Source organism: Heliangelus exortis, chromosome 30 (assembly GCF_036169615.1).
Source record: "Heliangelus exortis chromosome 30, bHelExo1.hap1, whole genome shotgun sequence".
NCBI classification, from domain to species: Eukaryota; Metazoa; Chordata; class Aves; order Apodiformes; family Trochilidae; genus Heliangelus; species Heliangelus exortis.
In genome coordinates this window covers 2,551,611-2,572,810 of record NC_092451.1, presented here as the reverse complement: position 1 = coordinate 2,572,810, position 21,200 = coordinate 2,551,611, and the positions used below count along the sequence as shown (strand labels likewise).

Sequence of the window (21,200 nt, the reverse complement as noted above, 5' to 3'; positions counted from 1 at the left end):
CAATTAGCCAGGCTAATTCCTATTATTAAAATGTGTTACAAATTGAGGAAACATGAACATCTGATGGCCAAGGCAAGAGAGAATATTTTTTTTTTTTTTTTGAATGTGACAGAAGAGGGGAAGCCAGAAATCAGAGCATTGCTCCAATCTCCCCGAATTTCTGGAAATCAAATTATACCAGAGGGGTCTCTGGGTTCATAGGAAACAACCTCTGGATATATTAATTTAATCTCCACAGACTATAAGGTCATTCTGTGGGGGATCAAGGCCAGGAACCCAATGTGAAAACCACCTAAAAGAGCCTGGTGCTGCTTTTTGCAAGCCAACAGCTTTCTGATCTGAAAGCAGAAAACAAAACCCACCAAAAAAAAAAAAAAAAAAAAAAAAACCCAAAAAACCCAAAAAACAAAAAAACCCCAAATTCTCTGTTATCCAGGCTGGGCAGGGGGGGGCACATTAGTGAGAAATAATAATAAAAAACCAACCAACCAACACAATTCCCACTTTACAAGTGTAATTTGCTTGAGATGGAATCAGATGCAGGGCTAAAGCAGAGCCACTTGGGTTCAGCCAAACCCCCAGCAGCTCCAGCCCCTATTAAAACCCCATTTTCCATCTCCCTGCTCACCCTGGAGGGTGTTAATGTGCCAGACCAAAGCTTTTGAGCTTTACCAGTTTGCAAAGGGGGAGGGAAAACATTTGTGGCCAAGCATTTATATCCCAGCATCCACATCCAAGCCCCCTCCACCCTTTATTTTAATTTTTTTTTTTTTTTATCGCTTTTTCCAAGCATCCTTCCTCGAGACAGAGAACCAGGGAGGTGTTGACACAATCCTGGGGGCTCAGACTATACCAGGGCTGCTCCCTGTTGGTTTTCCAATGCTCATCCCATGGTATCCTTCTTTTTGACCCAGGGAATATTGCAGCTGGGGAGAAGCAAGCTGGAAAAGTCATCAGGGAGCTCATCCCTTGGCCCAGCTGCCCCGGATCAGATGCTGCTGCCCTGACATTGCTTTTTATGGTAACCTCCAGATTTATATATTTATATTTATATTTATAATTATATTTATATTTAAAATGCCCCTGGAGCTCATGGGTGCTGGGCACCCAGTGTGGATTCACCAGCTCTGGCCTCTGGGCTGCTGGTAAAATCCCCCCTCCCTCTGGATGAGTCCCAAAAAGACACCAGGGATCAGGAAACCACAGCCCAGAGGGTTTTGGGGGTGAAAGGACCTAAAAGCTCCCCCAGTGCCACCCCCTGCCAGGGACAGGGACATCTCCCACCAGCCCAAGGTGCTCCAAGCCCCATCCCAAACTTCAGCACTGCCAGGGATGGGGCAGGCACAGCTTTTTGGGGCAACCTGGGGCTCAGCACCCTCACCCCAAAGAATTTCATCCTGATGTCCAACCTCAGTTTCCCCTCTGCCATTCAGAACCATTAAATAGGGATGGGCAGAAAGGAGGAAGGGAAGGGGAACCCAAACCCAAACCCAAACCCAAACCCCTCCTTGCCTCTGGGGTCTCAGCACCTTGCTCTTGCAGCTTCTGCAGAATTTTTCCCCGCTTCTTAAGGAGCTGGGAATGGATCCCAGCAGGCTCAGTGGTTCTTGGCTTTATTTTCCTGTTCCCAAAAGCAGGGCAGGAGCAAGCTGCAGATCCCTGAGGACCACAGGAGCTGAGCTGCTCCTCTGGACCTGTGAAACCTCAGGAGCTGGGAAATCCTCCCTGTCCCACCTTGCAGGGAAGCTGTGCACCAAAAACCAAGCCATGGCTGCTCCCTCCAGACTGGGTGACTTGGGTGTCACCTCAGGGTGACCTGGATGTGGCCATCACCACCCAGGTCCCCATCACCTCCTGGAAAATCCTGAGCAAAAACCTTCCTAAAAACGCTCAACTTCCCAACAGTGCCTTTTCCAAGGGCCCAGCTTTGGAGCCTTTCCTCCTGCACCCCTTGCTTGGCCCTTCCACAGTGCTCCTGCATTCAAAGAGCCAGGAGACAGCAAGGAATTTTAGCAGGGAGCCACTGAACACCCTAAAAACTTGGAGGGGAAGAGCTCCAACCCTTCAGCTCCGGCGTGTGAGAACGCAGCAGATTAGAGACACAATTTCCATTCACTTTGAAGTTAAAGCTGGTTGGTTTGTTTTTTTTTTTACAAAGGGAAAAAAAAAAAAAAGATGGATTTTTTTTTTTTTTTATTCTTCACCCCCCAGCACTCCTTCCCCTCTTTTTGTTCCCAGTCTCAACTCCGTGTGATTTGGTGGCCCCTAATGGAAGGACACCCTGCTCTGGCAGAGCTTTAATAAAATCACTGTGGATCTGAAGAGGCTGTTAGTGTGTAGGCACAGCAACTCCTGTCTCAGAAGGACTTTTAATGCATAGATTATATGCTGAATTTCAGAGAAGTGGAAGGGGGGGGTTAGAGGGGGAGCAGCTCAGCTCCAGAAGCTGCCATTAATAAAAGGGGCTCCATCCCACCTTCCCGTGGCTCCAGGTGCTGGAAACATCAGTGATGGCTTGCTCAGGAATATGGGCAAATGGGGGGGTCAAATCTGATGCTGGAGGGGGTTTTAAAAGCTGCAGGCAGCAGGAGTGAAACCCTCTTGGAGTTTTTCCTGAGCAGAGAAGCCAAGTGGGGATTTTGGAGCCCTCTTGCCAACCTCCTGTGGCAGCTGAGGTGGTCTCGGTGGGGTGGTCCTTCCCTGGGAGGAAGGTCTGGGCTCCTCCAGATATTTCCAGCATGCCATCCCAGCTCTCCTTGTGCCAACCAAAGCTCTTTCTTTGCCAGCTGAGGTCCCCCAGGGAGTCACCTGCTTTGATTTTCATGCAGGATTAGCTCAGCTCCAGGAGGGAAGGGAAGGGTGATCCTTCCTTGGCCTGATCTGGATTGAGGAGAAGCTGCCTCCAGCTCCTGAAGGAATCACTCAGTCTGAATTCTCTTCCCATTAACCCACCAGCTCTGAAATTCCCCTGCAGTTGAAAGAAAAAAGGGAGTTTCTGGCCCACGTTGAAGCCCTGCCCAGTTTGGTTTTTTTTTTTTTTTTTAATTATTTTTTTTTCCTCCCCGTGTGTACAGAAACAGGAGCTGGAGCCAAGTGCCAGGGGTGGTTAAACACCCAGGAAGGCTGATAGGGAGACAGAGGCTCCCAACACTGCCAAGTTCTTCTGATGACTTAATAAATTGCTGCATTTCACACGTCACCCCAGTGTCTTCACAAATATCTCCTGCATGTTATTTACAAATGCTCCCCATGGAAAGCCTGGCAGCAAAACCAAACCCTCCAAAAGCTCCTGCCATCCACAAACACATCCCTCAGTCTCCCAAGCTTGGCAAGAACAACCCTGTGAGCATCTCCAATCTTTTCCAAAGCCTTTCTGCATTGAAAAAAGCAGCAGAGTGGAGCTGAGGACCATCAGCAGTGCCTTGGGTGGTGGTGAGAGCAACATCCAAGCAGCACCAACCACTCGAGAAGCGATGCCTGAAAAATGAACCCCGGGGTTTTAGCATCTCAAGAGAAGCTTCACACAAACAAATCCTGCTCGTTTCACCCTTGCACACAGAGGGAGGGTGAGGATCCCTCCTCCTGCAAAATGCTGGGAGAGGCAGAGCTGAAAAGCCCTGCAGCAGATGTGGGGATTTATTGATAAACCCAGCGCCCTCCTCCTCCTCCCTTTGCTCCACCCAGGCTCTGCTTTAGGAGGGGATGAGAGGGTCTGACAACCATAACTGCTCCCAAATCCTCAGGACCACCCTTCTCTTACCTGATTCCTTATATTTTTTTTTTTTTTTTTTTAACAACAAAGCCAAGAAAATTGAAGATGACTTAAAAAGCAAAGCGTGGCAGGGAAGGTGGTAAAAGCAGCGAGGTAGGAGAGGAGGTAAAACAGCAGCACGGGGGAATTAGAGCCCCTGCCACGAAAGCAGCTTGGAGAATAAGCTGCTGTTGTCCCCTGTCACTTTTTAGGCAAGGCTGCTGAGAGGGGATTACAGCCCAGGCAGCTTAAGAGGAGCAGGTGAGGGGAGATACACAGGGATAACTCCCAAGAAAATCCAAATTACTGCCTCCCCGGCACTGCGGGGGGAGAGGGGAAGGGGCCCAGGGAGCTGACAGTTTAGCCTTAGGAAAAAAAAGAGGCAAAATATCGAAATCACCTGATTTTCTGAATTATAAATCACGTTGCCACTTTGTCTCTGTGCCAGCCCCTCGTCAGCTCCCTGTAATTAAAGGCTGGGGTTGGAGAGATAAAAGTGTCCCCGGGATTGCGGTGGCTCCGTCTGTCAGTCAGCCCAGGTGACAAGTCTGGTGCTTGAAAATTGGAAAGCTCTGTCCCTCTCTGCTGGGAGGCTGCTGGCAAGCAGCAAGCTGGGGGGATGCTGGAGGACTGGGACCACTTTGTCACCTCCCTGGATCGTTCTGTCACCTCCCTGGACCACTCTGTCACCTCCCTGCCCGCAGCCGGGTCCCCGAGCCACCCGTTTCCTCTCCTCCTTCCCCATCAGCCCTGATGGGAGCTGCTTCCTGCAAGGCACATTTTTGGTGTCAGCAATGCAGAAGAGGTGCTAAAGCTTTGGTACAGGGCAGAAAAAAAGTTAAAACCTATGGTTTTGACTGTTTGCAGGTGTCTCAAACACCCCTGTTGGCAGCTGGACCTGGCTGGCGTAGGGGTGTGCTCTGTCCTGGGGCATTTTTTAGGGACAAGGGCTTGGGAAATGAAAGGAAAAGGGGAGAGGCAAGGTCTAGAGCTGGGAAAAGAGGAGGGGGGGAAGGAATAAAGGGTCTGAGGTGTGATAGCAAGGGTGGAGATGAAGCTTGGAGAGGCCCAAGGATGGCCGAGCTGAAGCATCCCCACTATGCTGGGGGATACCAAGCATTCCTCAGCCCCTGCCCACGTGTCCTGTCCACCCACCCACCCCCCAGGAAAGGAGCCAGGCAGCTATGTGGCTAGCTTTGTGCACCAAATCCTCATTAGGGGCTCCTTAAGGACAGGAAAGCTGCTTTTCCTGCTTCCGGAGGAAACTCAGCTCCAGGGTTCACATTAAAGGCAGAGTTAGGAGGAGGAGGAGGAGGAGGAGGAGGAGGAGGAGGAAACTCCCCCCCCCAATCCCTGCTCCCTGGCTGCCAAGCACAGGGTGGTGTCACCAGCAGGTATTTTGCTGATTTAGGGCTCTAATTGAATGTAGACATCCATCTGCTGGAAAGGGCTCCTGGATGGCACCTCTGGGACCTCCTGGTGTCCTGGCTGTGACACCAAAGCCTCTCCCTGTCCCCCAGCAGCTCCCTTGGCTTTGGTGGAAGGAGCAAGACCATGCCTGGAGCCAAGGGGATGCAATAATTTCATCACAGAACCTTCTGGCTTAGAAAAGCCCTTTAAGCTCATCAAATCCAACTGCTAACCCAGCTCTGCCAAGGCCACCACCACCCCATGTCCCACAGCACCACATCCCCAGGGCTTGGAAATCCCTCCAGGGATGGGGACTCAGGCCCTGACAACCCTTTCCAGTGAAAAATTATCCCCAAGCTCCAACCTCAACCTCCCCTGGGCAACTGGAGACCACGTCCCCTTGCTCTGGAAAACACAATGGCCCCACAAAGCAGCTGATTTAGTCCATCCCCACCCCCCTCTTTGCCCCAAATCCCCTGATCTGGTGTGAATTTAAGCAGGCATCTCCCAAAGAGGAAAGCAAGATCCCTCCTGACCTTTCCCAGCTCCTTGCCCAACCCAAATGCTGAAGGATGGGGTTATTCCCACCAGAGTTTTGCTCCTTCTCTCCCAGTCAAAGGAGTGATCCCCACCCCAGGGCTTCTTGGGGCTCAAAAAGCACAACTCTGAATAACCCCACGTCCCCAGAAGCAGAAGGATTTGAACAATAAAAGCCACCCCACACCCTCCCCCTCTAAATCTACTACTGCTTTCTTCTCCGTGGTGTAACAAATTCTCCAAATATTGGTCTGAAATCTACTATCCCTGGACAACTGAATGGAGATTTTTCCTGCCCATGTGCCTCTGATTACATTGTATTCCCACTAATGATAATTGTCTGGATTATACTTATCTGTTGCTTTGCCTAATAAACTTCCCAAAGACCACCAGTGAAGATGTAATAAAATGCAGCTGCTCCAGCAAAAAAGCCTTTTTCTAGGTCAAAGCAAATTTGGGAGAGGCTGGGGAGGACTGGCTCTGGGAGGGGAAGCAATACCTAACTGGAAAGAAGAAGAGCTCCTCAAGGCAGCTTTTATTAATCTGAAACTTTTTATCCTTGCTGGGCTTTATCTGCCAGCAGGACAAGGGGAGGTGCAAGCTCTGCATTTCTCTCCTGCATCTCATTAGCCTCCAAGTGGACCCTTGGGCTCCTCAGAAATGTTCCTGGCTGCATGACACGGCCACGCACGTCCCTACACTTGCAGGGAGTTAGAAATAAAGGGATAAAAGGGACATTTTTGGTGTGCTCAGTGTGGAGATGCAGCCTCCCCGAGCGTGAAACGTAAGCTGGTTAAGAGCACACAGCAACTGTTTGCAGGTGCCAAAGGGCAAAAAGGGGAGAAAAAAAAATAGCATGTTCGAGTTCAGTGGAAATTTAGGAAGTTGGAGAGAATTGCCAAGGCTGGAAAGCAGCCAGGATCCTGAAATAAACATGTTTTAACTGAGGACTGGACAGATAAACAGCCAGCAGAACGTCACACCTTGTGAGATGAAACCTCCCAAGGAGGAACAAACCAACTGCCCTCATGCACTGCAAAAATTCCACTATTTCCCCAGTACTCCCTTACAGCAGGAATAATTCCATGGGATTTTGCATAGCTGCCTCCAACCCAAAGCAAGAAAAAAAAACCCAAGCAGAGTTTTCCCCTTCTGCACCGTCTGTGCTCCAGCAGCATCGGGAGCAGCAGCCAAAGGCTGCACAAATGCAGAATAAGCCAAGGGTGATGTGGAAATGGGCTTTATTGTCTGGATTTGAGAGCCCCAGAGTTTGAAACACACAGCCAGGTTGACAAGGCAAGGTGTTTTCTTTCATTTCAGCAGCCACCACAAGTTGGGGGCAAAAAACCCCCCCAAAAAAACCCCCAAACAACCCAAAAGCCAACCCTGAAGATTTCAGAGGCAGGAGCCCTCCTTCCAATTTTAACAGAATGCTGGAAGAAAAAGTTAATGTATCTTTCATGAGGCCAATCTAGATAATAAGCAACATGATTCCACAGCACAAGGCTGGGATATTTTTTTTTCTTTCTCATTTTTTTTTTTCTTCCTAAATCACCACAAATTTCAGGTCGTGGTTAAACAGCCTGGGTAAAACTTGAGTCACCAAACATCCCCCAGAGAGGAGCACACTGTACCCTCCTGCACTAAGTGGCAGATGAGATTTTTCTTTCAGGTTGGGGCAGCCAAAAAACCTCAAAAAAAAAAAAAAAAACCAACAGAAAAAAGAAAAGCAAAGCAACAAACCTAAACTGGAATTGTTATTCAGCAATTTGCAACACTTACTGTCATATTAAAGTCGTTTTCTTTTATTTTTGCTCACCCGCTCTGCTCTTGTAACAAAGCAGCAAATCTCAGGCTTTTCAGCAGACGTTTGGTTTAACAACTGAAATGTTTGGGGGGTGCAGGATGGGACCCAGGTAATCACTGCCAGTGCCAGGGGAAATTGGGCAGAAAGAGGAGAATTGCACCAGATCAGAGCAAGGTGACAAACGCAGCACCCGAGGAAGGAATTGGGGCAAAAAAAGGAAAATTGCTGCTGGAACAACACTGTCAAGCACAACAGAGGCTCTTCCTCTCTGAGGAGGTTTTATTTCCAAGCTGGTGGCAATAAATGGGGTGGCTCTGAACTGGGTTTCCCTCCCTGTGCAGCCCACGCTGCCCTTCAGAAAACACTGAAGATTTTCCTGCAGGATTTTCTCTCTCACTCCCATCCCATCCTGGATTCCCTGGACAGGGAATGTTGGATGGGGCCACACTCCCCATCTTCTCAGTGCCTGGCTACACCACCTCTTTCCTTCCTGCCTGGATATGTTACTGAGAGACACCCCGAGCAAGCTCCTGCTTTTTATTAAGCAAACTTTCAAAGGGAAGAAACTCTTATTCAAACAGCTCAACACTGCTGTGCCTGCAGCCTCCAGGGGAGCTCCCCCAGTTGATTTTTAAATCCTTTGCATGGAGTAAAGTGTTGGTAGTACCCAGCAGATAAAAGGAGAGAAGCTGGCTGCTTCAATGCATTCTGGATTACTCATCTCAGGCACTCTTGACAGCACAGACAACGACATCTGGCAGGCTGAGACACAGGAGGTCTTTACCCTTTCCACAGAGCATGGACTCAGCTCCACCACCTCCCAGGCATGAAGCAAAGAGGATGCCACTTTGTCACAAGGACCTGACCCGTTGGCTCTTTTGGAAGGGCTGATTTTTAACCTGATGCCATCTCTCTGGATGCTCCCCATCCCCAAAAGCAGAGGGTGGTGACAAACACTGGCTATGGCTCACGTTGGTACTTACTTTTTCAGAGGCTCTATGACTGTCTTTTGGATCTGATTCACCTGTTGAAGGCAAAAAAGAGATGATTACACGTCAGGCTTGTGGAATGAAAAAAAAAAAAAAACCAAACCTGTTTGCACAAGGATATGTGTTTGCACAGAGGGGGATGTGAGCTCCTGAGAACAACCACAATGCTCTTCAACCAAAAACTAATAAACTTCTCCCAGGGTGAGCTGCAAGCCCCAGGACAACCAGAGCCAGAAGAATAAGATTCTAGAGAAGTTCATGATGGCAAAAAGGGAAGGAGGTCTGGTCTCCCCTTCTTCAGCCAGGCTCATATATTCACCTTCTCCTGGTTGAATGCATCCATCCTCTTCATCGCCGTGTCGAAGGCTGTGACCATCTCCAGAAAGCTGGGCTCCTGCTCACACAGGGGGTTAGACAGCAGGTCTGAAGAGATCTTGACAGCTGACTTGGACATGGCTGTGGGCAAGAGGAGCATGGAAAGGAAAAAAGAGAGGAAAAAAGTCTCAGTGGCTGCCTGGTGGGACAGCCACACGTTGCCAGGGCTGCCTCCTGCATCTGCACAACTCTGCAGGAAGATATTCCAACACTGGCTGAGGGAAAGGGAAGAAAAAGCCACCAATTCATTCACATAAACGCCCAGAGAACTGTTTTTATATAAGTTAAGCCTGAACCACTCCAATATACAGCTTGTGATGTTGCCAGAAATAATGCCAGGCTAACAAAAGCACCGTTCTCTTCAAAAAATGGAGATGGGTTGGTTTTTTCTAATACATCTTTTCTCAACAGACTATTAAGTGTCACTCTCAGTCTCACTACAGCTCTCCCACTATGAGAAAAATCACAGTCCATTAAAGCTTTCAAATGGCTTTACAAGAATATAGATACATGTGAAGTGGATTTAGTGCTGGTGGAAAAGGACCAGACTGGAAGGCGAGGTTCCTCTTTTTCCTCTCAAAACAGAGCAGCAGACACACGAGCTGGGAAAGCACTTTCCCTCAATGAGCCTCAATCTTCTGCCCCGTGGACACCAACCCCAAAAAACCAGGGGAAAATGCAAAGCCTGAAGCCACTTCAGACCCTGAGACTGCCACCACGAGCCCCAGAAACTCGAGGTGACACTGTGACATGGTTGGGCTCCTGTCTTGCTGAGCACTTCTGCTTGTTTTCCACCAGATACATCTCCCTTTTGCTTGTTTGCCCCCAGATACATTTCCCTTTTGCTTTTTTTCCACCAGATACATCTCTCTTTTGTTTGTCTTCCACCAGATACATCTCTCTTTTGTTTGTCTTCCACCAGATACATCTCTCTTCCTATCCACATACTCAAAGGCAAAATTAAATCCCCACGACGGAACCGCTACAAAAGAGCAAGAAAATAGCTAAGGTACAGAACAAGGGGGGGGGGGGGAAAGATTAATAAAAAGGCAAGCATCAATATAAATGGCAATAAAGAAGCAAAAAAAAAGTCACGGGTACTAAAAAAGAAATGTTCTTTTTCGTCAGCAGTGTTGCTGGAAGTTATTCCAGTTTAAGATCAGAAAGCCAGATGCTCGAGCAGGGCTGCAGATGAGCTTTGGAAAGACTCCTACTGTACTCACTCAGCTATTAAAAGTTAAAGTCATCTGAATAATGGGGCTTCAGATCATAAATCAAGGGGTTAAACACTCTGATTTAAAGGTTACACACAATTATACAGAGAGCTCAGAAGCTGAGGAGCTGGGGAGCTCAACGCAGAACGAGCCACGAACGACGGAATAACAAAGCTCCCGTATCCGTCTATTATCCCAACATGAAGGGTTTAGGCATTTAAACCTTTAAACAGATGGGATATAATCCATATGTGTGACCACATCTGAGGAAGGATTTGTGCCAAACCAGGACGGAGTTAAGAATGGCAGAACTCCTTCAGCTGGAAGGAAAAGGAGTTTTTTTTCCCTTCCTCCGGAGAGGACTCGCTCCATCCCGCGGCGAGAGGAAAGGTGGGGTCGTGCTGGGTGCCCCAAAATTGGGGCTTTTCAGGCACATTTGGGGAGTCTGGGGCCAGGCACTGTCCTTTCATCACTGACCTCACCTGGACAGCTCTGAAAAAACAAACCCAGCAAGCTCTGCCCCTCCTCCCAAAGCAGCTTCCCAGACCCCATGGCACACGCCGCGTCCCCAGGGGGGTGCAGGGACCCCAGGGGGGCACCCCCTGCTCCCACCCCCTTGTCCCTGGTGCTGAGCCCCATCCTGAAACCCAAGAGGCCCAGCACTGCTGGGGGAGAGGGGAGGAAGGCATCCAGGGCTTAACCCATGGCCCTCAGCACCACATCAGCTTCTGAACCCCTCCAGGGATGGGGATCAAGCATCTCCCTGGGCAGCCTGGCCCAGGGTTTAATTATCCTTTCCCTGCAGAAGTTTCTTCTAAGATGCAATCTAAATCTAAAGTTGCTCCCCTGGTGCAACTTGAGACCATTTCCTTTTGTCCTGTTGCTTGTTCCCAGGGACAAGAGACCAACCCCAAAATACCAGGAGTGGACGACAGCCAAGGATGCTCTGGAGAGGAAAAGTGAGCCACGGGGTGGGTCACCTGCATCTCAGTTCCAAAGGAGAGCATTTTTCTCCCATATTTTGCTTGGGAAGAGGGTGGAAGAGGACACAAGGAAGCTGATGTCATCTGCTATGGGGGCTGGAATCACCATCCCAGGGAATGGGCACTGCCAGGTGAGGCAAGGAGTCCCTTGGGTCTTGAGCTGATTTACCTCCTTTTCCTTCACCCATCCCTCACCAGAGCAGGTCCAAAAACCACCCTTCCACTCCTGATTTCATGCTTTTAAATGAGAAATCAGATCTCACTGGAGCTGGCCAAGGCTCATTTGTGACTCTGCCATGTAGCAGAACGGAAAAAGAAAAGTCCTCCCACAGCTCCTCTGGGACTTGAAATGCTCCATATAAACAACGCCCACTGCAAGGGAGGGGAGGGGAATCCTTAACAAGGAAAAACTTACCAAGGATCCCTGACAATGACCAAAGTCCCCCAGAAAGGGCACTTTGCCCCCTGGAAAGGAGTCCTGGCAGCACCTTCCCCACCCCTCCCCTGGCCCAGCCACACGCAGGGTGCTGGGAGACCAAAGGGAAGAGCAGGGACTTGTGTTGGTGCCTGGCAGGGTCTGAATGTGCCCATGGATGGACCCCCAGGTGAGAGCCTCTCCCATCCAACCCCCCCAGTTTGCCAGCCCTTGGTGCTGGTGAAGCACCCGTGGGGTTCCTTGCAGCCTTTCTGTGAACCCAGCTCCTAGGAACTGGTGTCGGACCAGTCCAGCCACAGCACCCCAGCATGTGCTGGAGCATCTGCCTTGGCTCTGGAGCTGGGGAGAGGAGGGACTGCTCCAAACCACATGCTGAGAAGAGCCATCTGTGTTTAAACCAGCATCCTCCTGCAGGTTCAGTAACCAGCAGCCACTGAACCCACAGCCCCAACCTCCCTTCCCCTCCCTCTCTCCCATCTTACTGGTTTCAACGTGGGGTGGTCACACCAGTTCCAGAAGAGTGGTTTGGGTTGGAAGGAACCTTAAAAATCATCCTGTCATGGGCAGGGACACCTCCCACCAACCCAGGGTGCTCCAAACCTCATCCAACCTGACCCGAGACACTGCCAGGGATGGGGCAGCCATGGCCAATTTGTCCCAGTGTTTCAGCAACACAAACTCAGTTTTCTCCCAGAGAAGCTGTGAAAGGAGCAGCCAGGGGTTGCCATGGTGCCTCAGGACAGTTCACCCGTGGGGCAGATGTCCCCCTGGTCGTGCAGAGAAGGCAGCTGGAGAGGTAGAGGCAGAGAGGATTTGGGATTTTGCTTCCACAGCCACGAGGTCAAGCCAAAGCCAGCAGCCAGCAAGGGTTAAAAAAGTAGAGTTAGTCCTGACTCAGAGCTGCTAGGTCAGCAGTTCCTAGGTGAAACACAGGCAGACCCCCCCAAAGCCTCAGCCCACCTCCCTCTGGCTTCAGCTTGCAGAAAATGTCCTCGACTCAAGTGGGCTCCACACAATAGGCTCAGCTGGAGACTGCTCCTGCCTGGCTGCCCTGAGAACTGGCAGAATGACTCCTCTTTTTTGCACTTGCAGAAACTGAGGCAAAGAAAAGAAAAGTGACTTGTCCAAGGCCACACAGCAAGCTGCAGCTCGAGAGATGGGGACTGAGCCCATAACATCCTTGCTGTTCCCTTGGTTTAGATGCTGCTCATCATGCAGATGGCCTTGTAACTAAGCAAACTGAGTGGGACTGAGATCTAGATTTGTTTTCCAGACTTGTCACAGATTACTCATGTGATCTGGAGAAAAGTCACTTCATCTCCCTGTGGCCAAGTTCACAGTCTCTGTATCCTCCAGTCACATACCCAAGTCTGCATCTGTGCTTTTCTTCATATCCTTCTGAAGTTTTTTGGTCTGATCTTCCAATCTGAAAAGATGAGAGAAGAAGGCAAAAAAGTCTGAATCTTGGAAAGAAACAACCCAAAGTGTATCATACGTGCAACAAATCATTTACAGGCTGAATATGCTGGCTTCTGTTGGGAGTTAAAAATATCCAGGCGAGGCTCTATGAAGTTCAGTGCTGCCCAACCCTTTTCTGCTTCTTTTCTCATCCTTTTTCAGATCATTTTCAACCTCTTCAAGTTGCTGAGCCCTTATTCCCAGGGGAATACACCCTTATCCCACAAATGCTAAAAGCCAAATGCTTCCAGATGATGTGTGGCAGCTTCTGTGACAGCCAGTGTGGTAAAACCAATATTTGTCCTCAGAGGTGCTGAGTTTTTCAGTGACCCCATGGTTTTCTGGCAGTTTTATACTCTTTATTTTACAGCTGCCTTCATCTGCAAACCTCAACCCTCCTGGAAGTGCTTCTTAGGACACCTCAGAACACCCATCCACCAGAGAAACTCTCAACACTTAAAAATTCCAGGGCACTGAGTGATTTGCTGGGAAGAGCATAAATTTCCTGAGAAGATGCACTAAGAGGGCACAAGTATGCAACTGTTCCTGTCTTACCAGTGTGGTTGATACTTACTGCTGAAGCTTGCCATATTCCCTTTCAAAGTCTCTCTCCACCTGTGGAAAGAAGAGATGGAAATGAAAGCCACTGCAGCAGAGCTCAGAGTGCCCTTTTTTTCCTCTGCAGGCAAACCTGTCCTCAGGAAATGCCAGGGAAGTGTAAGCTGCAGCAAGAATGGGAGTAAATGTCAATGAAAAAAAAAAAAAAAAAAGTCAATGAAGTCTTGTGGGGTTGTTTTTCTTTTATTTCTTTTATTTTTCCCCCTCTCCAGATTCTTCTTGGACCAAAGGCACCACCACCAACTGCCTCAGCTCCTTCCAAGGATGCTCTCCAGCTTGTGAATTGGAAGGAAATGGGAATGCCTTAAAAACCAGAGAGAATGGCAACTTTCCCTGCACCAACACGGGCACCCACAGCTTGGCTGGGTGCTGCTGGGGACCAGACTGCTTCCTTTGCCTCTCCCAGCTGGGTGGCACCCATCCCACCAGGATCCCCAAATCCAAGAGGAACCACTTCTCCCCCATCACCACCCTACAACAGCCCCCTGGCTGCCTGCCAGGCCCCCACCCAGCCACTCTCTCCCTCTCCATCCTTCCCAGGATGGTTTTTCTCCCCCCCCAAGCCCCTGAAACCCCCCAGTTTCTGTATTCTTGGCTCCTTATCCATCCCTCCAACCCAACCCTTCAGCTGGAGCCCTGGTCAGAGCCAGAGCACAGCACCACGAGGAGAAACCTGTGCTGGTGAAGAGCCCAGAGCTGAGGAACAGCTTTCTCCTGATGCTCCATCAATGACTGCTTCCTCCTACTTGCTTTCTGGCAGCAAACCTCCAGCAATGCAAGATATTTTAAGGCACTTTCCTTCCATGCTGACTGCTTTAACAGGAGCTTCAAACATCCACTCCCCACCTCTCCGCCCTGATAAGCAAATGGATCTGGACTGACCAGCCAAGAGTAAATCCAGGCACTTTTGTTGTCATGGGATCAAAACTGGGTTCATTTGTGTTGTCAGGCTCCCAGGCTATTAAGGAAACACAAAGTGTTGGGAGCAGCCAAAGGATCCAAAGGTTTGATCCAGATCTTCAGGCTGCCCCCAGGATTTCAAACCCAGGCTCGGTGCAGCAGCAAGAGGTGAAAGCAGAAAGCTTCAGGGGGATGTTTGCTTCTCCATCCCAACTGCTATTAAAAGAGCAGGGTTTTAGGATTGCAGCTCAGCACTTTTCTTCAAACTGCCTCTTTTTTCCAGCACTTTGGAGACCCTCCACCAGCCCTGACCTGCAGGCAGCTCCCAGCCCCAATCCCTGGGGCCAGCTGTCCACACCCCCAGCTCCCACCATCCGGGGGGAACACGTGCTGGATGAAAAAAAAAACCTCTCCCCTCATCCTCCCCAAGCTCCAAGCTGTCTTCTGCACTGCTAAAAATGGTCTCTGGAGAAGAGGAATGGAGTGGTTGTGGGGGCAGCTCACACGACTTTCTGCCTGGTTCAGAGTTGTGCAGAAATCCGCAGCAGCTGGTGCCTGGAGGTCAGGTAACCAGCACATAGTAAAAAATCACCCTCAATTTCTCTGGCTTGTTCCGGGTGCTAAAATAACCAGGGAGTATTGCACTCTATTTATAAGCCTTAGGTGTGAATTGTTTTGGTTGCAAACCAGAGAGGCTCGGGCATGACTTGAAAATCTGTCCTTTGCAGGCTGGTGGCATCCTTCACGGAGCTTCAGCCCTCTCCAGCTTTTGGAAGCTCTGCTTAGCAATCAGCTCCTTCAAAAATACACTTTTGACCCCAAAATGAAAACTCCCTGCAAAAGATCCATGCTGGATCTTCCCTTTCCCTGCTCTCTTCCCTCAATGGCTGCACGGGATACGACGGAAAACAAAACCCGCTGCGAAGCTTTTGTTTACCACCCAAATCCACCACAACCACCTCCCCCCACCCCCAAAAAAAAATCTTCCATGCCTCCCCAAAACACCCAAACCAGTTTGTTTGGCTGCTTTCTCCATATAAAAGCACTTCAGCCTGACTCACATCCCCAGTGCCATCTCCGCAGAGACAGCTGCCCAAGGATTGCTCTTATTTTTCACGCCCACAGTAGCAACTGGCTACCAGTCCCCCCCCTCCCCGTCTGCAGCCCTCAGCTGCACCAAGAAAGGACCCAAACAGTGAGGAGAAAGCCCCCCCTGCTCCCAACCCTGCAGATTTAGGGCTGGATGGGTGGTTGAGGGCAAACCAAGCCCGTTTGGAAGAGCCCAGAGGAATATTCCCCGCTGCCGGGAGCTCCCAGCGATGGCCACGTGCAGCCAGTGCTCCCAGCAAAAGGGTTATGGAGAGGATTATTGTGTGAAGAGTAAGGAGAACAAGTGCAAGCAAAAAAAAAAAAAAAAAATCACAATATCCTGCAGGGAAGTTTCCATGCTATTCAAATCCTCCCTTTTCTTTCTGCAAACTCAAAAGCAAAACGTGTTTCTGTTCTGAACGCTTTTTCTTCCCAGGCGGACGGGTTGGTGAATGTGAGATTGCTCCTCTCTGGGTTGGGTTTTTTGGGTTTTTTTTGGGTTTTTTTGTTGTTATTATTTAAACCTAAAGAAGGAGGAGTTCTTTAAAAGCACTGAAACCAAATTCTTCTTTTTCACCCAGTTATTTTTGTTTGCAAACACCAGGCCTTCCACCTGCGATCACATTCCTCCTGCTTTCAGGGCAATATCATAATTGACACCATGGTTACAAGGCAACGAAGCAAGACCAAAGCCAATACTACAAAGAGATGGAAATAAGGGACTGTGATGAACCTTCTTATTCCCCTGAGGTTCAATTCTTTTCCTGGAGGAGGAGGAGGAGTTGATTTCTGCGTGTTCCAGCGGTCTCGGCGTCTTCATGGGGAAAAAAAAGGGGGAAGAAAGTGCTTCCTCCTCTCAAATAATAATAAAAAAAAGAAACCTGTAGAATTAGGCCAGAAATTCTGCTACAACCTGGAACTTCTGCTGAGCTTTTGCCACCCCACCAAGCAAAAGGAGATTCCAGGTGAGCAATGTGGGTGAGTATTTGCTCTGTGTTTGGCAGCAGAGTGCAGCTCTAACTCGGGGGCTCCACAAGCTCTCCAGACCCCTGTCTAACAACAACAAAAAAAAAATTCCTGAAAAGCTGCTGAGATGGCAGGATGAAAGGGAAAAAGGATGCACCTCCAGCCTGCAGAGATTGGTTCTGTTCCACTGAAGGAAGAGGTTAAAAAGGAATAAAATCACGGAACCGGCTTCCTTCCATCCCATCGTTCCTATGCTGTTTCCTCCCTTTTTTTTGGGGATTTCCAAGGTGCTGGGGGTCAGCAGCTGTAGTGGAATCCTCCTTGCTCATGGAGCATCCCTGGGGAAGGCAGAGCTGCTGGGATGAGTCAAGGCAGGCTTGGCAGGCGGGTGGACCCCGAGCTCAGGTCTCTGCTCCCTGCCAAGCTGACTCACCCAAGGTTAGCCAGAGAGGAGGAGGAGGAGGAGGAGGAAGGCAAAACCATCTGAGTCAGAGCTGCTGAGGCAGGGAGTGAAGGAAAAGGGGTAAAAGCTAAGTGAGGAGAAAAGGGCTGTGAGCTGGGTGCCCCATCCCAAGAGCTGCCTGGCTCCCCTGCCTTCCAAGCCTGGCATTTCTTCCAGGCTGCCTGCCAGCTCGGATCACCTGAACCCTGGTGAAGGGCAGGGGACAAGCTCGGGGTGACAGAGGTGAACTTCAGGAGCTGCCAGAGAGCTCAGAAGACAACCAGAGCCCTGGTTCCACAATGTCACCTCTTGCTGGGACCAAAGTTATCCTGAGGCTGGGAAGAACATCTCCACCATAAGAAGCTTGGTGGGATTTGAGGCAGAACCATTCTGCAGGGAGGGAGAGGTCTGAGAGACTGAAGCAGGGGAAAACCTCGGGGTGACAGAAGTGAACTTCAGGAGCTGCCAGAGAGCTCAGAACACAACCAGAGCCCTGGTTCCAAAACGTCACCTCTTGCTGGGACCAAAGTCATCCTGAGGGTGGGAAGAACATCTCCGCCGTAAGAAGCTTGGTGGGATTTGAGGCAGAACCATTCTGCAGGGAGAGAGAGCTCTGAGAGACTGAAGCAGGGGACAACCTCGGGGTGACAGAGGTGAACTTCAGGAGCTGCCAGAGAGCTCAGAAGACAACCAGAGCCCTGGTTCCACAATGTCACCTCTTGCTGGGACCAAAGTTATCCTGAGGGTGGGAAGAACATCTCCGCCGTAAGAAGCTTGGTGGGATTTGAGGCAGAACCATTCTGCAGGGAGGGAGAGCTCTGAGAGACTGAAGCAGGGGACAACCTCAGGGTGACAGAAGTGAACTTCAGGAGCTGCCAGAGAGCTCAGAAGACAACCAGAGCCCTGGTTCCACAACATCACCTCTTGTTGGGACCAAAGTTATCCTGAGGCTGGGAAGAACATCACTGCCGTAAGAAGCTTGGTGGGATTTGAGGCAGAACCATTCTGCAGGGAGAGAGAGCTCTGAGAGACTGAACTCCCATCACTGGGCATTAGCTGGATGGGGAACTGTGTCCTCTGTGTCCTCCCTGGGCAGCAGATCCTCCCAGCCAGCTCCTGGCCTCTCGGTGAGCCAGGAGACAGCTGCTCTTTTCAGGGGAGAGGAGGGGAGAGATTATGCTGTCTGGAATTGGATTTGCCCAGGTTAAGGTGGAAACAAAGCAGAGGAATGTCTGGGGGGGGAGGAGATCACTTCAGTTCACCAGCTGATTATTTTCTAAAAAGGGAGGGGGGGGGTTTCCTTCCTACCTGAAGAGCTAAACCATGCCTGACACCGTGCCCTTCTCCAGAGGATCAGAAGTGAGTGGGCACAGGGATTCATGACTAATTCCCTCTGCAGCCCAAGCAAATTGCTCTTCAGTACAACTGCCAGCCTAGATCTGACACCAACCCCAGCATCAGTTCATCAAAGCAAAGAAATAAAAAGGCTGACTGGTTCTCTGGGCAAAGAGGTTCTCTCCCATGCTGGAGTTCCACGGCCTCCTGAAAAGCCAAAGCATCCTAATAAATGTTTCCCTTTTTTTTTTTTTAATTTTTTTTTCAAGTTTTCTCCTTCCCCTCCTCTTTTGTGGTCTGACCCCTGTGAGTGGGAGATCCTCCCTACCCACAACCACTTCCCTTCGGATGGGTTTGGGATGCAGGCTTGGAGATGCTTCCCCTTCCTGCAGTGGGGTCCCCAGCTCCACATCTGGAAAAATCCCAGCCCTGGGCTGCTCCCCCAAAGCCCTCACAGATGGGAAAATCCCAAGCTGCAGCTGGGAGGGCCTGGAAAAAAAAAGCAATCCCAGCACAAGGAAGAGAAGGAAGGAAGAGAAGGAAGAGAAGGAAGAGAAGGAAGAGAAGGAAGAGAAGGAAGAGAAGGAAGAGAAGGAAGAGAAGGAAGAGAAGGAAGAGAAGGAAGGAAGGAAGGAAGGAAGGAAGGAAGGAAGGAAGGAAGGAAGGAAGGAAGGAAGGAAGGAAGGAAGAAGGAAGGAAGGAAGGAAGGAAGGAAGGAAGGAAGGAAAGGAAGGAAGGAAGGAAGGAAGGAAGGAAGGAAGGAAGGAAGGAAGGAAGGAAGGAAGGAAGGAAGGAAGGAAGGAAGGAAGGAAGGAAGGAAGGAAGGAAGGAAGGAAGGAAGGAAGGAAGGAAGGAAGGAAGGAAGGAAGGAAGGAAGGAAGGAAGGAAGGAAGGAAGGAACGAAAAAGGAAGGAAAAAGGAAGGAAAAAGGAAGAAAAAAGGAAGAAAAAAGGAAGAAAAAAGGGAAAAAAGGTAGGAAAAAGGAAAAAAGGTAGGAAAAAAGGAAAAAAGGTAGAGAAAGAAGGAAGGAAAAAAGGAAAAAGGCCTCCTGGATGTTTTGAGCTGTTCTATTTACCACACACCACACACATGTACATATAAAAGCAGTATATATCTGCCAACTGCTTTAGAGCAGTCCAGGAAGCTGACCAAGACACCCAGAGCTGCAGAGCAGTTCTTGCAGCACCCTGGGAAGGTTTCCACTGGTGTTGGAAACACTGGGGAAGAGGATGAGAGGCAAAACCTCATGGAGCAAGGCAAGGCGGAGGCTCCCGAAGTGGGAAATGGGTGTGAAGACCCCAGGCTGGGGGGGCTGCTTCTCCCAGGGATGGAAAAAAGCAGCTGAAGAGAGGCCAAAACCACTGAGGGATTTCTCAGCTTTGCTTTTATTGCCTTTCTACCTTCAGTTTTGTCCTGGAGAATCTGGAGCCCTGGGAGTCAGGCAGAGACTCCTTGAAAATCCAAGCTGAGGAAGAAGCTGGAAAGGGAGGGGCAGAATCAACCTTCTGCCTTCAGGGGAAAAATGTCAGGTCCCAAGGAGAAACTGCCCCACAAACACCAGTGCCCACGCATCCTGAGGAATTAACTACCCTGAGTGTCCCAGAGAGGAAGGCTCAGGGATGTCAGAGCCTGCTGAAGGGATCAGGTCACCAGATCTGCCAGAAATTCAAGGTCTCCAGCACGCTCCTCCCTCTCAGGGCATTTATTTTAGAGCAGGTATGAAGTTAGGTTTTCAGGGACAGCTTTCTGGGAGGTCCCACAGCTTTTTTTTTTTATGCTTTTAATTTTTTTTTTTTTTTTCTTGCAAGGGGATAAAGGCAAAGCCCATCTGCTCCAGGAGGGAAAATACCACAGCCAGCTGCAAGCAACGGCACTTGGGGTAGAGGAGTCTCACAAGACAGGAGAACACAAAATGCTTTTTTAATTTGCTTTTAAAGCAAATGCTGTGCAGCACAAAATTAATTCACGCCCGAGCACTAAGCATCTCAGCTTCTAAGCCTTTCTTTGGAAACAGTTATATTCAGGGAGCTGAACCACTCCTCCTCCTCCATCTGCTCCAAAAGGATGAACAAACATTGCTGAAAGAAGGAAGGAAGGAAGGAAGCCCGTTCAGCCATCTCCCAGGAAAACTGTGCCAGAGAGAAAGAGCTCTTCCCCTCACCCCCTTTCCCCCCCCCAAAAAAAAAACCAACCCAAAACAACCATAAAAAAAAAAAAAAAAAATCCCAAACTAAAATACTCTCCCTGGTTGGGGCTCCCCCTGAGGAGGAAGCGGTCAGAGGCAGCACCAGGTTCTGCTCTCTCCCAGCTCCCTCCACGTGCCCCACAAAATGGGACGAGTCAAAAAAGTGCTGGCTTGACTCATCAGCCACATGATCAAAAGCTGGAGCTAAAAAAGGGGGAAAACTGGTTTACTCACTGTCTTGGGTACAATCTGTTTCTTGGGCTGCCCGATCTTGAACGGTATCCTGGAAAAGAGAGAAGAGGGAAGGGGTAAGCAAGAGGTGCTGGAGCCCAACAGCCCCCACGGGGTGGTTTTGGGGTGTGGAAGGTTTATCCCTGGGCAGAAGAACCCTTTTCCATGTGTCCCACTCCACCTCCAGCCACAGGCTCCCCCTCTTTCCCCCCTTCCTCAAAAAAAGGCAAAGGATGCTCCAGGCATTCCTTGGCAAAAGAGACACGCGAGGTTTCAAAAAGAAAAACTGGAGTGAAAAAAAAAAAAAAAAGATATATATATATAAAAAAAAACCAACACCAAATCCTGTAAATATTTAGAAAGAAGATATTAAAAAAAGTAACAACCCAAGTGTCTGGGGATGTGAGCTGCTTCAAAGGATTTCTCTGCTACAACAGCTGTAGGAGCAGCTCACCTGCCAGCAGAGCAGCCTTA

The 21,200-nt window shown here is 49.7% G+C and overlaps 1 protein-coding gene across 1 annotated transcript in view; it reads right to left on the bottom strand.

Moving 5' to 3' along the window:
- BIN3 (bridging integrator 3) overlaps window positions 1-20,775 on the bottom strand; it is a 31,116-nt gene extending 10,341 nt beyond the window's left edge. The window contains exons 1-5 of the mRNA XM_071729000.1: window positions 20,730-20,775; window positions 13,535-13,575; window positions 12,867-12,928; window positions 8,814-8,950; window positions 8,489-8,529 (exon numbers count right to left, since the gene is read on the bottom strand). Coding sequence (XP_071585101.1) covers window positions 8,489-8,529; window positions 8,814-8,950; window positions 12,867-12,894 — 206 coding nt within the window. The 5' untranslated portion in view covers window positions 12,895-12,928; window positions 13,535-13,575; window positions 20,730-20,775. The remainder of the gene's footprint in view (window positions 1-8,488; window positions 8,530-8,813; window positions 8,951-12,866; window positions 12,929-13,534; window positions 13,576-20,729) is intronic.
- Window positions 20,776-21,200: the final 425 nt, after the last annotated feature.